This window comes from Urtica dioica, chromosome 10 (genome assembly GCF_054948205.1).
Source record: "Urtica dioica subsp. dioica isolate 48M chromosome 10, U.dioica_male_clone48M_v1_H2, whole genome shotgun sequence".
In the NCBI taxonomy this organism is placed as follows: Eukaryota; Viridiplantae; Streptophyta; class Magnoliopsida; order Rosales; family Urticaceae; genus Urtica; species Urtica dioica.
In genome coordinates, this window is record NC_142765.1 from 4,626,192 (window position 1) to 4,645,666 (window position 19,475).

General features: G+C 36.7%; 2 protein-coding genes across 2 annotated transcripts; one reads left to right on the forward strand and one right to left on the reverse strand.

Annotated features, from left to right (window-relative positions):
* Positions 1–6,231: 6,231 nt before the first annotated feature.
* Positions 6,232–7,517, reverse strand: LOC149383172 (uncharacterized). The gene is made up of 3 exons (XM_089627700.1): positions 6,993–7,517; positions 6,466–6,894; positions 6,232–6,363 (listed from the first exon to the last, which is right to left on the reverse strand). The coding sequence occupies exons 1-3, from the start codon at positions 7,482–7,484 to the stop codon at positions 6,232–6,234; spliced, it is 1,053 nt and encodes a 350-aa protein (XP_089483826.1). The 5' UTR covers positions 7,485–7,517.
* Positions 7,518–11,468: 3,951 nt separating this feature from the next.
* LOC149383173 (phosphoribosylaminoimidazole carboxylase, putative / AIR carboxylase) lies at positions 11,469–17,224 on the forward strand. Its single transcript, XM_089629081.1, has 15 exons — positions 11,469–11,731; positions 11,854–12,069; positions 12,180–12,291; positions 12,855–12,917; positions 13,025–13,163; positions 13,363–13,418; positions 13,897–13,970; positions 14,110–14,260; positions 14,591–14,852; positions 14,950–15,066; positions 15,212–15,309; positions 15,416–15,533; positions 15,625–15,719; positions 16,627–16,733; positions 16,862–17,224. The coding sequence occupies exons 1-15, from the start codon at positions 11,544–11,546 to the stop codon at positions 16,953–16,955; spliced, it is 1,890 nt and encodes a 629-aa protein (XP_089485207.1). The 5' UTR covers positions 11,469–11,543; the 3' UTR covers positions 16,956–17,224.
* The last annotated feature ends 2,251 nt before the right edge of the window (positions 17,225–19,475 follow it).

A 19,475-nucleotide genomic window follows, 5' to 3' on the forward strand; every position in this document is an offset into this window, starting at 1 on the left:
TAGTCAAAATGATGTACTGACATCTTGGCTTAGCATTAATGATGTGTCATTTACTTATAAAAGGAGATTTTTTGCGGCCTTCTCTTGAGGGAGTAAATTATCGTTTGGTTTATAACACCTTTGGATTTTATAAAAGTCTTAATAAAACTTAAATCCTAAACCAAAGACTAATCATAAACTTGTTTCAACTTATATAGGCAATATGTCTCCCAACCATCTCTCTATCTTTCTTTCCTCGATCAAACTCGAAAACGAAAACTACATAGACTCGAAACGTAACCTCGACATAATACCTACCGTTAACAAGCACAATTGGGTACTCACCACCCCATGTCCTCTTCTGACGAATGATGATTCAACTCAAGAGGACAATGACGCCTTAGCGGCCTGGCTTCGATCCGATGAGATTGTGAGGTGCTATATCTTGGCATCTATGAACAATATGCTGAAAGAGCAACATCGTGACTTCGAGACTGCCGCTGACATGCTCTGCAATCTCCTTGAGATGTTTGGAGGGCAAAGGCGTCAAACAAGGCTACAAGCAGTCCGACAGTTTATGAACTGTCACATGAAGGCTAGGACTCCTGTTAGAGACTTTATGATACTGATCATTAGTTTTCTAAATAAAATGGAAATCCTAGGATCTGAGACTGATGGGAAGAATCTCATAGATATGATCTTAGAAACTCTCCCCGCGTCTCTTGATACCTCCAAGATGAACTACTCCATAAACAAGCTAGAGTACACTGCTACCAAGCTTATGATGGAACTTCACACTGCTGTAGGTCTCACTAAGAGAAAGAGGAATCAAGGAGAGGCACATGCTACTGAGCAAAAAGCCTCCGCCTCTGGAACTGTGAAGAGACCTTACAAGGCCGATAAAAAGAACTGTCCCGCCTATCTCAAAGCAAAGGAACATAGTATTGTACTAGTTACCGAAGCATGCTTAGTAGCTGATAATGTATCAATGTGGATTCTTGACTCCGCTGCTACTAACCATATTTGTTGTTCCTTGAATGGTTTCAAGAAAACCAAAAGCTTAGAGGAAGGCGAGTTCTGTTTCAAATGGGGTGATGGGAGCCTGGTGTCCGCGAAGGCTGTGGGATCCGTGACGCTGTCTTTTGAAGACCGCACTTTAAACTTGAATAATGTTTATTTTGTTCCTACCTTTGGGAAGAACTTAATATCCGTTGCTCGTCTTCTTGAGCAAGATTATTGTTTAAAGTTCATTAAGAATGGAATTCGTATTTCGTTTCCTGATAATTCTTTTGTCACTGATGCATGTATGAAGAATGCTCTTTTTTACATCTATCCCACTCAACCTTCTCTTTTAGACACCGAAATAGATAACGATCTAATTAGGGAGCCAAAGAGGATCAAACTTTCTGAATCCTCCGATCTAACAAAATCAACATACCTCTGGCACTTAAGACTTGGTCATATCAGTCTAGATAGGATTAAGAGACTTGTGAGGGATGGTCCACTCCAAGCCTCTGCAATAGGTTCACTACCTACTTCTGAATCCTGCATAGAAGGAAAAATGACTAAGCGACCTTTCTCCGATAAGGGTCGAAGAGCCACTGAGTTGCTGGAACTAATACATTCTGATGTATGTGGTCCGCTCAACCAACAGGCACGTGGAGGATACGAATACTTCGTTACCTTCACTGATGACTACTCAAGATATGGGTTTGTCTATTTGCTTAAACACAAATCCGAGACCTTTAACGTATTTAAGGTCTTTAGGGCTTTAGTGGAAAAGCAAACTGGCAAAGTGATCAAAACCCTTCGATCTGATCGAGGTGGTGAGTATATGTCTGGAGAGTTCGATGACTTTCTTAAAGAAGAAGGTATCGCTTCTCAGCTTACCGCGCCTGGCACACCTCAACAAAACGGAGTGTCAGAGAGAAGAAACCGAACTCTTATGGAGATGGTTAGATCAATGATGAGTTACTCATCACTCCCGCTTTCCTTTTGGGGATATGCCCTCGAAACAACCGCCTACATTCTGAACCAAGTTCCGTCCAAGACGGTTCCTGGTACTCCTTATGAACGATGGACTGGCCGTAAAGTGAATCTTGGCCGCATCCGAATTTGGGGTTGCCCTGCACACGTGCTGAGGCAAAAGACTAGCAAGTTGGCTAGTAGGTCAGAATTGTGCCTGTTTGTAGGATATCCGAAGGAAACCAAAGGTTTTACTTTCTATAGTCCCGAGGACGATAAGACTTTCGTTAGCACGAATGCTCGTTTCCTTGAGGAGGACTTTATGAAGGATGCAAAACCTAGAAGCAAAATTGTGCTTGAAGAAAAGTTGGGTGAGGAAGCTTCTACCTCGTCTGTAAGAACTGTTCTTACCCCAACTAAAACACAACCTAACTCATCAGAATCTCGTCAAGTAGTACTTCGACGTAGTGGGAGGGCTACTCAAAAGCCTGACAGGTACATGTCTTATGGAGACTCTCTTGTAGCCGTCTCCGACATGGATGACCCTGTTTCCTATAGCCAAGCGATGGCTTGTTCTGAATCAAACCTTTGGCTTGACGCCATGAAAGTTGAAATGCACTCGATGTATGTCAACAAAGTCTGGAAACTTGTAGACCTTCCTGAAGGGATTAAACACGTAAGGTGTAAGTGGATATACAAGAAGAAAAGAGGTCCTGATGGGAACGTCGAGACGTTCAAAGCATGACTTGTGGCAAAGGGTTATACCCAACAAGAAGGGATTGACTATGAAGAAACCTTCTCGCCAGTCGCGATGCTTAAATCCATCCGCATACTCCTATCCATAGCTGCAGCTCTCGACTATGAGATCTGGCAAATGGATGTCAAGACAGCCTTTCTGAATGGCAATCTTGACGAGCGCATTTACATGGCTCAACCAGACGGTTTCGTGGATAAAGGTCAAGAGACCAAGGTTTGTGAGTTGCTTAAATCCATTTATGGACTAAAGCAAGCATCTAGGTCATGGAATATTAGATTCGATGAAACTGTAAAGAGCTTCGGCTTTGAACAGTCAATAGATGAGCCTTGTGTTTACAAGTTAATACACGAAGGCAAAGTTGTGTTTCTGGTACTATATGTCGATGATATACTACTCATTGGTAATGACGTGGGTAAGTTATCTGAGGTTAAGGTCTGGCTGGCAAAGCAATTCGAAATGAAGGATCTAGGAGAAGCTGCATACATTCTGGGAATCCAAATCTTTCGAGATAGGAAAAACCGGACCCTGTCGCTCTCTCAAGCATCTTATATTGATAAGGTGATGGATCGCTTCTCGATGCAAGACTGCAAGAGGGGTCAAACACCCTTTAGGCATGGAGTTTCACTCTCTAAGGACCAGTCTCCCAAGACTGCACAAGAGATTGAAGACATGAGGAAAATTCCTTACGCCTCTGCCGTAGGAAGCCTCATGTATGCTATGCTTTGCACCCGACCTGATATATGTTTCGCCGTTGGCGTAGTTAGTCGTTTCCAATCCAACCCTGGACTCGAGCACTGGATTGCTGTTAAGCATGTTCTTAAGTATCTTCGAAGAACTAGGAACTTGATGCTTACATACTCAGGTATTGACCTGACTATGACGGGATATACCGACTCCGATTTTCAAGCGGATAAGGATTCCAGGAAATCCACTTCGGGATCTGTGTTCATCCTTAATGGTGGAGCTGTTGTGTGGAGAAGTATTAAGCAATCTTGCATTGCTGACTCCACAATGGAAGCAGAATATGTGGCTGCTTGTGAAGCATCCAAAGAGGCTGTATGGTTTAAAAAGTTCCTTAAGTATTTGGAAGTTGTTCCAAACGTCGACGAGCCCATGACCCTTTATTGTGATAATAGTGGGGCTGTCGCTAACTCAAAGGAACCTAGAAGCCATAAGCGCTCTAAGCATATTGAGAGGAAATACCATTTGATTCGAGAGATCGTGCAGCGCGGAGACGTGGAAGTGGAGAAGATCTCAACGGTGGACAACCTCGCAGATCCATTCACCAAGGCCCTAGCGAACAAGGTCTTCGACCAACATCGTGAGGGATTAGGCATGAAGGACTACACACACCTTCTTTGAGTCAAGTGGGAGTTTGTTGTCAATGGTGCCCACAAGAAGAGTTGTAGTCTTTATTTTGTACATTTGATGTAATAAAGTCTCATGAAGACTCTTGCTTGTAATTGCCTATCTATTCATTAATAAAGTTGAAACGTTCATTCATTCTTTCTTTGTTTGAAGCTTTATGATAAAACCTTAGTCTTTTAGTCCATAAACAAACTTAACAACTTACGAAGAGACAAATGTAGATTTGCATGAACAAACTCTTCGTAGTTTGCTTAAAACGATATATTCGCAATCTTAGGGTCAAAGGACTATTGACCTCAGTATGATTGTTAGAAGAATCTATGATGTCTGGTTATGAGGCATTGAGAGTTGGGGACTCTATAGTTCTTCTAGGTATCTTCCGAAGGTACTGAATTGACCAGTGCACTTCTAGAGACAATATAAGAACAAACCATTTAACCTCTTATGTCTCGAAGTCACTATGTATGAATTGCATCATGCTTACCTTAATCCTGAAATGAGACATGCCATTTCACACCTTAGTATTCTCATTTGAGAAAGTCAAAGTTCGGACTCACTATGTCATTCCGAACAGGGCCTATTGGTGAAAGACTAAGTTGTGAGTATGTCATGAGTAACTTTGTGAAGTTCTCATAGATATGGAATTCATGTACAAGATTGCTGAAATGCAATGTATGTCACCTCATGCTTTGTTCCTTGGAGTGTGAATAAATGAACTGGCCAGTGTCCAAATTGAGTCCTGACTCTCTTGGATGAAACAATGTGACTTGTTAGCTCCTCGTCAATACATTGTTTCTAACTTATTTACAAGCGACAAAGGAGTTGAGGAAATAACAGCTAGAAGGGTAAAATGGTAATTTAGTAAATCCCGACTAGCTGATGACATTCATGAAGGGTAGCATAGATAATATTCAGTGGATCCGCTCATTATAATTAGGTCGAATTCTTGAGTAGAAAACAAATTCATTTGAACCGAGAGATTTTCAGTGTCAGCTCTTTAGTGGAGTCAGCTGGCATTAAGCTAAACTTGGAAAAGGTTTGTGAACTTTTGAGTCCAAGTGTTTAGCTAAAGCTTTGTTCATTTGGGTCCATGAGGTCACTGTCACGAATCACATCGATAGGAATAGTTAAACTGGAAGCTAAGTCAAAACAAGAACGAAAATTGTCAAAAGGGTATTTTTGTCTTTTGAGACAAAGGATGAAATGAATGTCAATAAATTTTTTGACAAGTTCATTTGATGACTTAATGTCACTCGGCCATAATATGATTAATTGGGCCTTGTGGATTAATTTCATTTCATAAGAATTTTATTGAAAATTCTTAATGGGCCTTTTTCATGTTGTCATGAACAAAATGGAAAAGCTTCTAGAAGCCCCTTCTAGAAGGTGATAGGCGCCCATAATACCCATAGGAAGAGAGAATATTTTGTGCATAAATGTATCAAGATACTTGCCAAAAGAAAAAGAGGAAACAAATTTCCCCTAAGAGGAAACATGGTGGGCGCCCAAATGTTGTCAAGAGAGAAGCAAACAAAAGAGGAAACAAATCCAAGGACTTACTTGTTTTGTCTTGGACGTGCACCTCTTTGAAGGAAAAGGGAAATTGGCTCATGAATATGTGATATTCTATAGAAGAGGAAACTACCTTATTGAAGGTAATCCTCCTCCTATAAATAGAAGCCTCATTCCTCACATTTCATTCATCCAAGTTTAAGAGATTTGAGAGACTCTCTCTCTAGAACTTTGGCCGAAAATCCTCTCTCTCTCTCTCTAGTTTATTTTCGATTTTTTCTTGTCTTGGCACCTAGGTCCTCACTCGACCTAGTATTTAGCTCTGCGACTTCGAGACTCGTTCTTAAGTCGTAGTGTTTAAAAGTGCTCACTCACTGATTCCTTCTTTTCGAGTGATTTAGTGATAGAAACTTTCGTGGTTGCTCGAGGTGCCGAGGAAAGGAAGAGAGACGTGCTGCGAGGGGAGACGAGCGTTGCAACTTTCCAAAAGCTTCTACAAGGTTCAAGCTTCAAGAAAGGTTAGTAAACTTCATAGCTCATATTGGTTTTTAATTACATGTACTTGCACTTGTCTAGGTTAGTAAAAACTGTTTTACTTGTAAAAGAAAATTTTTAAAATTCCGCCGCTTCCAGAAGCGTTAATTATTTTCTTAAACCCTAGATCGATTCCAACACCGAGCTCCCTCTCTTTCTTGTTGCTTTCTTCGCCTTGCACTTCTTTTAACTGTTTCAGTTGTTGGATTGGACTTCGGTGGTCTTCCTCTCTTTTTAGGAGGAGATAACTGTGAAAGAAAGAGAATTAGTTTCAGATAACATCATATATTGTAACAAACACACATAGACCATAATATAAATTCAGATTCAAGTAATCATACCTGTGAAACAGTTTGGTTTTCACAAGTTCGCTTAGAATGGCCACTCTGTTTGCAGTTGCTGCAACGATTTACTTGTCCCTTCCTACTCTGTTTTGTGCCGTTGCCAGTTCCAACACGCGGTGGTATCTCATCATTCTGCTTGTTTCTCTTTTTCTTTGGACGGCCTGGTAAAATTTGCTCAGTGGGAGGCAGAATTGGGTTCAAACCACAGTCTGGCCATTTGTCAGGACTGGTCATCGGGTCAATCATTCCAGAATACGCAGCTATGTATGCGTCTTTCTTGTACCAGTCATGTATAAAGTCGAAGTGGTCCAAACCAGATGACCAAATGCACGCCAAAGCGTGTGGACAAGGTATTCCTGTAAGCTGAAAGAGTCGGCACGTACAGACTCTTGTTCTCAAGTCCACTGCAAAGCTTTCAGTCCCAAATAACATGACCTAAATAAAACCAGATCAAATCAAAACAAATTTCAAATCAAAACAAATTTTAAATCAAAACAAATTTTAAATCAAACAGATTTCAAAGAGATTATTACCTGAAACTTTCCATTCCCAGCATTAGTTGCCATACAATGCTTTGTTACATTCTTGTGGTTTTCAATAATAGTAAAGATCCTGTTACCAATTGGACGAACCCATTTGTGTACTTCCTCCCTTTTCTGCGCAAATCGAACCATTAACCAGAACCGAATCTTCTCCAGGAGCGTCACAATTGGCTTATCTCTTGCTGGCAGTATGGCTGCGTTAAAACTTTCACAGATATTGTTTATAAGCATGTCACACTTCGCTTGAACTCTAAATTGTGACTTAGACCACTGTGACGGTTCTCTCTTTGACAGCCATTCATAGGCTTTCTCATCTTCATCTTTCAGTTCTTGCATCCGTTGCTTAAACTCGGTTTCAGTCGTGGCACGTGCACATGCCCACAACATTTGTTTCAACATCAAGCCACTATGATCCTTCTTGAAATTAGCATGTAAATGCCTTACACAAAACCGATGCTCAGCCCCTGGAAAAACCTCTGCCATAGCCTTTTCTAGCCCCTTTTGTCAGTCAGACATCATAGTGAATCCAGTGCTGTTATGGACACCAAGATCCTCTTGAAGTAGAAGCAGAAACCACAACCAACTCGAGGTGTTCTCTTTCTGAACAACAGCATAAGCAACAGGAAATTGGGAGTTGTTTGCATCAACACCTATAGCTGCCAAAAGCATGCCCTTACAATATCCCTTGAGAAAGCAACCATCAAACCCAAGCAAAGGTCGGCAGCCCTTGTTAAAACCATCTTTACACGCCTTCAGACAAATATACACTCTCTCAAAGACTCGCTTACCCTCAATAAGATCGGTTTTGAGCAGTGCCGTGGACCCTACCAATGAACAATTACAATTAAATTGTGAAATTTTATCTCTATTTGATTGAAACAGTTTGGTGCAACTTTATCTCTATTTGATAATTGAAACTGTTTTTTTGAAAGAAAAAAAAGAGAGAAAATCAGTTTACCTGGATTAGTACTTATGAGTTGTTTGCAATAGTCGTCGAGAATAGCAAATTGGATTAGTACTTATGGTTTAGGGTACTTTAACCTGAATTCTTTTAGTTGTTTTTTTTTTCATATCTAAAGGTAAAATCGTAAAATGTTGTAATTATGCAAAACTATCTCCGCACACTAATTTGACTTTATGTGAATAGTGAATTCCGACTTTTCTTTATATATATATATAATATGTCATTTTCTCTATATATATACGAAAATTTCTCCGATTTCTCTATAATCGGAGACGGCTACGAGTAAACATGCTGCTTCAGCAAAGCTCACTCTTCCTCTCTTCAAATCTAGGGTTTTGACCTCGTCTGAGCTCAGTGGAAACTTACATGGCTAACAATACTCAACAGCAAAAGTTTTTCTCTTCTTCTTCTTCTTCAGTAGCGTTGAAGCAGAAGCAAAGATATCCCAGCCCGGTCTTGGCTTGTCGTGCCTTGCCTCACTCTCACGATAATTCACCAGAGTAATTAATTTCTTCCTTGGCTCTATCGCCAAATTTCCCCCTTTTTGGTTCTGTACTTCGAGTGATCAGTGAAAAAAAATAATTAGAAAGCGAATTATTATTATTATAATTATTATTATTTTGTTAATCTTGTCGAGACTGGTCAAGTCTAAGATCGTTGTTTCCTTTGAATTTTTGTATCAGTTTAATCAGCTAGAACACGTGCTCTCTTTCTTCGACTGCTTAGTGAATGATTGTAATTGTGGAGTTCCTCTAGAACAGTGGATTTTGCTGATGTTTACTTTTTATGATTCTCGTCGAGACATCCTTATATATATATATATATATATATATATATATATATATATATAAGTGGTATCTGGAGATGCAGTGACTGAGGAGGTTTGATGTGTGTAGGAAAGATAAGATGCCTGTTCACGGGATATAATAATAATATACGATAATATATGATAATGTACGATACAATATGATACATTATAATTATAATGTACGATAAAATTTATACAAATGAAATTTGAGGTATAATGTACGAAAAATAATAGTGTAAGATATTGTACGATAATGTACGATACAATACTATAAAATTCATATTTTTTGGGCATTTTAAGCGGTGAATGTCAAATTCACGTAAACTTTGTCATTCCAAACTGTCATAGTTCGTCGGATTTCCTCTTATTTCATCCAATATAATTGTATCTCGTTGGAATCGAGCATGAGAGACCGAGTGTGAGCTTAAGAAGATAGATGGAGTTATTTTTTTAAAAGGGTATTTATATCCGAAATATAGACAAAAGTCTATTTTTAGATATATTTTTTAAATATGAAGTATAGTTTTGATATTTTGTTAGTTTGTTGGTTATAAAATTTCTCTCGATATTTCTCCGCTCAAAAAGCCGAGAAAATTTATCTATATATAAGAACAAGCAAACGTGCCAGCGCGTTTCTGCATGATTATTTGATACATTTTAATACCAATAAATTATGTATATAATTGATTAAATAATAAAATTAAATTATATGTTTGATTTATTGGCTAAGAAATATTACATTGTTTCAACATAATCAAAATATGTTGAACGATGTCGCGCAACTGCAAATTTGTTTTAGTGTAAGTCAATAATAATATATATAATTTCTAATTGACACCTTTTGCACTAAATAAAATATATAATAAATTTGAAAAATTAAATGAAATACACCAACTTCTAAATATAAAATTGTGCATTGCAAATTATCAATATAATTAATGGTCATATTTTAATACATTTTTCTTAAATTCATGGAACATATAACTTACATTATTTAACTTTCTTGTGGTTTCCTAAAAAAAAAAAACAACTTCTTTTTGGTTGTTATTAGAATAGATAATCATATGAGATAATTTATTGGGACAAACAGCACGATTCTGATAGAGAATAATGTTCAAGACAGCATATGCGATTCAAACATTAAACGAATGTTAACTAATTTATTAGAAATAACATAACAATAAAATAATGTATTATGAATTTATTTGACAAATGTTCATCAAATAATTGTTTAACGTTAGTTACACTTGAAACAGTTTTTTTCTTCTTCCACACGTTGGTGTTTCTTATATAATTCATTGAATGACACCTATAAGTACAACACTACTTTCTCCATATCTTGTTGTTGCTAGCAAAAAAAAAATATCAGCCACGTTGATTTTATTATATTTTTATGTTTAGAAAAAAAAAATGCACTCATTTTTTCGCTTTGAATAGATAGACCATCAGCCATTTACTCATCTTTTGTATCTTCGTCATTCTATTTTGTTCAAAAGAGTTGTATAAAAAAACATTATGGAGAGAGAGATAGAGAGAGAGAGGAGTAATAAGATAGAAGAAGAAAAAGAAACTTCTATCGAGATTCGACCGACCTCAAAATTTTAAACTCTTCTCAGCTTCAGGCCATCGCTTCCAACTCCATCAAGGACTTGGGAGCCATCACCGAGACCGTCTTCGCTATAACTCACCACATCAATCTGATCAACGCCACGAAGTCAATGAGGACCGCTCAGTTCAATGTTGTTCGTTCTTCACAACCTCAGATATCGTCCATCATGTGAATGTTCAAAATTTTATTCTTTTCTCGTTCGAAATTCCAAGAGGAGCTCAAAGACTGTAACATGAACCCAAACGAAACCGTTAATCGCCTTCTCACTCAAGGTCTCTAAAAAATTATAATCTTTTACTTGGTTGGGGTTTCGCTCGCGTCGGATTGTTATTTGCTTGGTTTATCTTTTTTTTTTGGTGGCATGGATTTGTTTGGTTTATCTAATTTTAGGGTTTTGGAAGATTGAGAAAAGAAGATTGTTTTGGGTTGAATTTTAAAGTGTTTGCTTTTTTGGTTGTGTTGGGTTTTTTAAACATGTTTGTTACCTAAAAAAAATTGCTCGGATGAAAACATGGTCGAAGGATGGATTTATAGTTATGCATTTTAGCTGCTTGTATATTATTTGTTGAACGTCCTCTGAATGTATTGTTTATTTTGGTTTCGTTTTGAATATGAGAATGAGACTTATAAAAAAAATAAATAAAAAACACCAATTTCTCAGATGAAAGTGGGTAAAAGAGATGACTACTTGGTAATTACATTTTACACATAAATGAGAGCCGAGGACCTTCAAAGCTATTGATGCATATATATAGGCGGAATTGGGAAGAAAAAAATCTTTCCCGAAATATCTGGATTTTGATGAAAAAAAGATTTCAACAAAGCTCTGGAGAATTCAAGACAGTTGAGCACATGACTATAAATGATTTTTTTTTTATAATATTCAGGTCATTTCCACAAAAATCTGGTTTCATCGAGAGAGTTATAATGTTCGAACTTGTAATATTGTTTAATGTTTAGGGTAATTTAACCTGAATGCTTGTTTTTTTTTTTTCATATCTAATGGTAAAATCGTAAAATTTTGTATATATAGTGATTTCCGACTTTTCTTTATATATATATTGAATTCCGACTTTTCTTTATATATATATTGTCATTTTCTCCTCTCTATATATACGAAAATTTCTCCGATTTCTCTATAATCGGAGACGACGAGTAAACATGCGCTCTCTCTTCCTCTCTTCAAATCTAGGGTTTCGAACTCGTCTGAGCTCCGTAGAAACTTCCATCGCTACTCAACAGCAAAAGTTTTTCTCTTCTTCTTCAGTAGCTTTGAAGCAGAAGCAAAGATATCCCAGCCCGGTCTTGGCTTGTCGTGCCTTGCCTCACCCTCACGATAATTCACTAGAGTAATTAAATGGAGTTCCTCTCGATCAGTGATGTTTACTTTTTATGATTCTTGTCGAGACATCCTTATACATATAAGTGGTAATCTGGAGATGCAGTGACTGAGGAGGTTTGATGTGTGTAGGAAAGAGAAGATGCCTGTTCACGGGGTATCCGACACCATTGTCGGTGTTCTCGGAGGCGGTCAGCTAGGTCGTATGCTTTGCCAAGCGGCTTCACAAATGGCTGTGAAGGTCACGATTTTGGATCCTCAACAGGACTGTCCTGCGAGCTCTCTCTGTTATCATCACATGGTCGAGAGCTTCGATGATAGCGCTTCTGTCGAAGAGTTCGCAAAGAGGTTTATTTTTGGCTTATTTATTTCAGCGAATTTGTGAAATATCTGTTTGGGGATTTATGTGTTGCGCTTTTTTCTTTGGGATTGTTAAAATGTTTGGCTGTGTTGGTCAGGTGCGGAGTGTTGACTTTTGAGATCGAACACGTTGACGTTGCGACTCTGGAGAGGCTTGAGCAGCAAGGAGTTGACTGCCAACCGAAAGCCTCGACGGTTCGAATAATCCAGGTATTAATCCTTCTTGTCTCACTTCAAATCGCGTTGAGAATAAATTGCTTTGAAGATTCCACTGTACGCTATACTAATCCTATAACTGTCTAAAGATCGTTTTTTCCTTTGAATTTTTCTATTATATTAATCAGTTACTTATAAACATGTCTCTTCTCTGCCTAAAAATTAAAATAGCTGGTTGTGTCTCTCTTTTTCGAATGCTCAAAATAGTAGAATTGTAATTGTAGTTCCTCTTGTACAGTAGATTTTGTTAATTGTTCATTAGGAGATGGATTTTGTTTTTTTGTTTTTTTGTCGAGAGTGGTCTAGTCTAAAGATTGGTTTTTCCTTTCAATTATTGTGTTGTATTAATCAGTTATCTATACACATGTCTCTTCTCTGCCTAAAGAATAAAAAGAAAGAAAAACAAACAGTAGTTATTGGCTTCTCTTTTTCGAATGCCCCGCGAACGAAATAATAACATTGTAATCGTGGAGTTCCAAAAGTACAGTAAATTTTGCTAATTGTTCCAAAGAATATTTGGACAAGACCAAAGCTAACTTGTTTGGCACAAATGGCAGGACAAGTATCTCCAGAAGGTTCATTTTTACCAGCACGACATACCACTTACCAAGTTTATGCAGGTTATATACTCTTAATACGTGTTTGAGACTGATGGTAGTGAATTAGCTCTCTATATCTACAGCCGTGTCTGTGACTACGGGCTAATGAAAAACTATTCCAAACGTAGGTCAGTGATCTCGAAGGAGCTAAGAGAGCAGGGAGTCAGTTCGGATATCCATTAATGATAAAGAGCAAAAGGTTAGCCTATGACGGGAGAGGAAATGCTGTCGCAAATAGTGCAGATGAGCTTTCTGCTGCCGTTTCTGGTGACGTCTTCAAAACTTTGAAAGTTTCTTTATTGTATAATTATATAATTTTTTTTTTTTAAACCCCGGCATTAGCTATTACATGATAGAACCAGTTAGTGTTTGTTCCTACTTTCGACAAGTCTCAACCTTGGCTTAACAATGGCTACAACTCACATATTCTCTGAAAGGTTTTCAATTTTTTTTTTTTTTTTTGCAGCTCTTGGAGGGTTTGAACGTGATTTGTATGTTGAGAAATGGGCTCCTTTTGTAAAGGTATACCTTGTTAACTTGATACATTGACTGCATTTTTATTTTCTTCCTGAAATGGACATTATACACTAACACTAAATTTTTCCTTTTGCATAACGAACTCTCTATTTATTCTAAATAAACTGGGTATCTTCGTAATTTATATCTATAAGGTGTTCCAGTCTAGACATGAGTCGAGTAATTTCTTGTTTTGCTTATTTAGCTTGTTGGGTCGTTCAGACTTCATAGTTATACCAAATGTTTAGACTGTTCTAGAGTTATATAATTTTTTTTTATATATATTTTAAATATTATTATTTACTTTATTTAATTTTATTAAAAAAAAAATTCATATCAAGTCCTCCTAACCTTTTTTTTTTTAGCCTCCTCCCTCACCTCTCTGGCTCTGTCCTGTTCATGGCATGTCAATAAATATAAAATTGTAGTTGAAAGATGTTTCTAATGAAGTTCCTAAAAACCGTTTGGCAATACGTTGCTGTAGGAATTGGCGGTAATTGTCGCAAGAGGAAGAGATGGCTCAATCGTATGCTATCCCGTTGTTGAAACAATCCACAAGTACGCATCAGCATTTTGCATTCAGAGTTTTTTTTTTAGTTACCACAAAATATTTAAGGGCTTGTGATGTGTATCAGTTTGGATGATGCAATCTTGGTCATATATCTTATCGATTATCTCACGAATTTTTTATGTCTAGGGAAAATATATGTCACATCGTCAAGTCACCTGCGAATGATGTGTCACGGCGGATTCGAATTCTGGCTACTGAGGTTGCACATAAGGCTGTCAGTTCATTAGACGGTGCCGGAGTCTTTGCCGTTGAGTTGTTCTTGACAGAGGACAACCAGGTATACTACAATTATATTAATGAGACTTACACAAAGACCTCATTTATAGATGCTAATTCCGTGAATATCTCCTGTTTTTAGAACTTCCACAAATATACAAATACCTCTTTATTTTTTTTAAACGATTTTTCCCCTTATTTTAAATGGAACTGTTAATTGTTAAAAAAAAAGATGTGTGTATGGAATAAAAAAATAAGAGATATTTGAGAGATGAAGTTTGAAAATAAGGTACTGGAGATGTATGCTATTTATGCATTCTTGAGATCTTTCTGGGCCTTGTATTCTTGTATTGTGCTAATCTATCTATAATGGTGTTAATTTTTTCTTTAGATCTTACTGAATGAAGTTGCGCCTAGACCTCATAATAGTGGTCACCACACAATAGAGGCTTGTTACACTTCCCAATACGAACAACACTTGAGAGCAGTTCTTGGCCTTCCACTTGGTGATCCGTCGATGAAAGCTCAGGCAGCGATAATGTATAATCTACTCGGTGAAGACGAGGGAGATCGCGGTTTCTTATTGGCTCATAAAATAATTGGAAGGGCGTTGAGAATTCCGGGCGCCACAGTTCACTGGTATGATAAGCCAGGTAAGTTGTATATAATTTTTTTTTTTTCATTCTTGGCTATGTCATGATTAACATGTAATTAATAACACAACTTGTTTTTATCGTTGTGATGAACCAGAAATTCGAAAGCAGCGAAAAATGGGCCATATCACGATTGTGGGTCCTTCCATGGGCGATGTGGAGAAGCGTTTGGATTCAATGCTGAAGAACGAAGTGTTTGACAGTCAATCAACAGGTTAGTTTTATTGGATGACTCTGTAAAGTAAAAGTCTGTTAAAAAGAACATTCCAAATTTTCAAAACTCTTGTCGGTTTGTCATCAATTCTTCATAATCAATGAGAAGGTCGTGTTGATTATGTTTCTTGTTTCCATTTGGAAAGTCACACCACAGGTTGGGATCATCATGGGGTCCGATTCAGACCTGCCTGTTATGAAAGAGGCAGCAAAGATTTTGAAAATGTTTGATGTGCCTCACGAGGTTAGCTTTCCTAACTTTTACTTTTCTTGCGCGAAATCATCCCGAGTTATCACCGACTTACGAGTTTCGAACTCTTACCTTTCGATTCACGTGACATAAATTGCAGGTCCGAATTGTTTCTGCTCACCGAACTCCCAAGCTGATGGAATCATATGCAGAGTCCGCTGAGGGTCGCGGGATTAAGATTATCATTGCCGGTGCCGGCGGTGCAGCCCATTTACCAGGCTAGTCACATAAAACTCCGCTCTACACATTCCTTGACATTTATTCGTATCGTTTCCACTTCAACAATAAAATCGGATTCGAATATTTCAGGAATGGTAGCTGCACTTACTCCTCTTCCAGTAGTTGGTGTTCCTGTGTGTACCTCAACACTAAACGGCATCGATTCGCTCCTGTCAATAATGCAGGTAACAATTTAAAAAAATTCAGTTTTACCGAAACAGTCGAATATAACTATGCGTGTTAAGATGAAATATGATTATCGATATCACTGAGCTCAGTAGTGTGAGCTCGTGACCCAAGTAAGGGCATTGAGTTGGTGGGACAATCTGTTCGTACAAGAATGTCGGATCAAGGTTCGGGCTTGTTGCGATATTTTCGCACACGCAAGTGCACGTGTCGCTCAATTAGTTAAGTTCGTAAGTATGAGTCGATTCCACGAGAACTATGCTTAAAAATTAGGACTTCATGCTTTTTTGTTCGGCTCTAACTTGTTCGAAAAGTCTTCTAATCACTTCAAAATTGCTCCGTAACATTACGTGACGCTTTACTAACCTCCTTAACACTCAAATGGTCTCTCAAACTTGTAAATCACTCAAAAACACATCAAACATACCAAAAGTTACTCGAAAACGTGTGAAATTCAAGCCGGAAAATAAGAGTCTAACGCGTACAATACACACCTATCAAGGCTATATATTGATATTGAGGATAAATTGCTTATGAATAGTGATTATACTGGCCCCCCGTTCCAATCTGGAAGTTGGGCCGTGTGACTTAAGCGAACACCCATATATTGTGGCCCCTATGACATGTCTATTTGATTCTACATATAAAATCTTCCAAACGCTTCCATTTCGAATCCCAAAAATCAACTTGAAGAAGACTCCACTTTGCTTGTTTCGATGTAAATCATCCAAACAACACTCTATAACCTTATGGAGTTGCTCTATTACGTTCCTAACACTAATAACCCGGAAAAACTTGAGAAATCTACGACAAAAAAAAACATCGTCGATATTTGGTTCTCTTTTCAATGCTTCATGCAAATCAGTGTGTATATAATTTTTTTTTTTTTTGGTATAAATCTTGCAGATGCCTAAAGATATCCCAGTTTTGACGATGGCCATAAACAATGCCACCAATGCGGGTCTTCAGGCGGTGAGGGTGTTGTCCATCGCTGACGACGATTTGAGAGACAGGTTAGAGATCACAATCAACCCCTCTTGGGTTTTTTTTTCATACTCTTTATCATTTTCTCCCGAAACAAGTTACCGATGAATCGGCTGTGTATGGATTTCATGCGACCGTACGTATAACTATGATGCAGAATGAGGCAGTACATAAAGGAGAAACAGGACGAAGTGTTGGCAAAAGCAGAAAAGCTTCAAGCCCAAGGCTGGGAATCGTACTTGAATAACTAAGAAAAATCTTTCTTTAGGGATCAACCGCATTTCCTCGACTCCGAAGAAAATGATGCTTGAAGCAAGTTTAGACTATTTCTTCATTGTTCCTTGTGGAATCACCTATCATAAGGGGAAATTTTTATATGTTGCCTCCCACTTATTCAATTCAGTTGGCCATTTTTTCATGGCGTATTACCTTTTATTTATTTATTTATTTTTAGCGATAAACTCATTTTAGTGACTTTTGCTTACCCATTAAAAGGTAAATTAGTAGTGATTGCTTGGTATTTGATTATGTTCTCCATTGTTCCTTAACTACATTTTAGTTTGTACAGAAGTTAAGTTGTGAAAATTGCATATGTTAGTGTATTTTTGAAATGTCTATAGAGTTTTTTACAGCGAAAATATTATTTTTCATCTTATAAATAACTGTTCACAGATTTTTTTATTTATTTATAATTATTTACTGTCTGAGGTCTATTTAACTTTATTTTATTTATAAAGAAAATAATTTATGTTTAAACAAAAATATTTAATTTTTTTTTTGAACCACCATTGTTTTAAATTTTTTGCAATTTTACCAGTATAGTTTCAATTATGATGTAGAGAATGACACAAAAAAGTAGAAATTTTAAAGTCTGTTTAAGCTCACTATACCGTAAAAATAAGGTGGCCTCATAAAAATATGGGTAAACTAGCAACGTAGCCATTTTGAAACATGGTTTTTGGAATCTAATCAATGTTTGGTAAATTTTGCAATCTAGCCATTTACTGAAATTTACGGATATAAAATACCTAATTTACCATTTTCCTTATACTTACTTGATCAAAGCACTAGCCCACGTTTGACCGGTTTGAATTGTATACAGCTAATTAATTTCATATTTTTTCGCAATTTAATTGGATATTTAGCTAATTTAATAGGAGATTCGGTGATGTAATTAAAAGAGAAAACTAATATTTATTTATTGAATAAGTCAAAGTCAAACACGTTAATGAATACACGGGATTAATCATGAACCGTTCAAAATTTGAAAATAAATTTGGAAAAAAAAAAGAAGAAATTGGTTTATTTGATATTATGCGTGTGAATCCAGCTGTAATGCAATAAATGCACAAAACATTTACCATAATTAACAGAAATTAACAAATCAGCGGAGATTAACAAAAATTTACAAACATTTACATTGTATTTGCTTACACAGCTATAATGTTCATTAAAGAAATAAACGCTCAATAACCAACTTTGCCAAATATAGATTTTTTTTTTAAAATTCGAAATATATACACGTATTTATATTGTATACAGCAATTTAATTTTAGCTTTTTGAATTCATAATAGGAGATTCGGTGATGTAATTAAAATGGAAAAGAAATATTTATTGATTGAATAAGTCAAACAGGATAATGAATACACGTAATTACTCATGACCCGTTCAAAATTAGAAAATAAATTTGGAAAACAAAAATACCGTATTAAATGCGTATTAAAGGAAATGAAAGAAATCGGCTCTACCTGCACATATGTAAATTTACCATAATTAACAGAAATTAACAAAGCAACGAAGATTAACAAAAATTTACAAACATTTACACTGTATTTGCTTACACGGCTATAATGTTTATTAAAGAAATAAACGCTCAATAACCAACTTTGCCAAATATATATATTTTTTTTTAAAATTCGAAATATAAACCAAATATAACAAATTCGGCTACAAACTCAAGTTTCAAAACGTGGGCTAGTATTTTTGAAACCAAACCAAGGCTAATATAGTAAATACCATATTACATAAATATGACACGTCATCAAATTTGGCTAGATTCGAAAATTAAACGAAACGTTGGCTAGATTACAATTGCAACGTTTGATGTGGCTTAGATCGACTAATTTTTCTAAAAATATTGTGGCCTTAAATGTTATTGATTGTTTAATCCAAGGATTTGAATACCGTTATCGATGTCGTACCGGGACTTATATTTTGTTGGATTATCGGGAGATATCCTTGATTTATCGGGATATGTAGTGAGGATATGTGCCGATGAACTTTCTGTTATCGATGTGGTTTATTAGTAAATGCTGGACTTATTGAGAAGATATACAATCAGCAAATATATATAATGATGTACATATATATAAATATATTAGTACTTAATTAAATTTATCATTCATTTATAATCCTTATTGTTATACAACTGATATCCGAATTTTCCTAAAATCAAAATCGATATCTGATCTAGTTTTTGAAACCGGATCGGTTCCGAATCCGAATTTCGGTTATCTGACGTGGCTCCAAATTTCAATTTCGGATTGGTTTGTATATCAATTTTATCCGATTTTCGGTTCGATTTTGTACAACTCTAGCTTGCGGTGCTTTTTGACACGCCTATGACCGACACTTAGTCGCGTGTCTTCCTGTTTTTCGGCCGAGTTGTCGTTTCTCTCTGACTGGTGGATTCTTTAATTTTTTAAATGATTTTTTTTCTTTTGATGTTTTTTATTCATTAAACATTTATTTTAAAATTACATGATCATAG

What these genes read in the sequence shown, in the direction of transcription:
- LOC149383172 (XM_089627700.1), bottom strand. Translation starts at nt 7,484, where the DNA reads ATGGCAGAGGTTTTTCCAGGGGCTGAGCATCGGTTTTGTGTAAGGCAT. An exon ending in CTGGGAATGGAAAGTTTCAG is followed by an intron (nt 6,895 to 6,992) that starts GTAATAATCTCT and finishes GGTTTTATTTAG; the next exon opens with GTCATGTTATTTGGGACTGA. An exon ending in GAACTTGTGAAAACCAAACT is followed by an intron (nt 6,364 to 6,465) that starts GTTTCACAGGTA and finishes TTTCTTTCACAG; the next exon opens with TTATCTCCTCCTAAAAAGAG.
- LOC149383173 (XM_089629081.1), top strand. Translation starts at nt 11,544, where the DNA reads ATGCGCTCTCTCTTCCTCTCTTCAAATCTAGGGTTTCGAACTCGTCTG. An exon ending in CCTCACGATAATTCACTAGA is followed by an intron (nt 11,732 to 11,853) that starts GTAATTAAATGG and finishes TGATGTGTGTAG; the next exon opens with GAAAGAGAAGATGCCTGTTC. An exon ending in GCTTTCTGCTGCCGTTTCTG is followed by an intron (nt 13,164 to 13,362) that starts GTGACGTCTTCA and finishes TTTTTTTTGCAG; the next exon opens with CTCTTGGAGGGTTTGAACGT.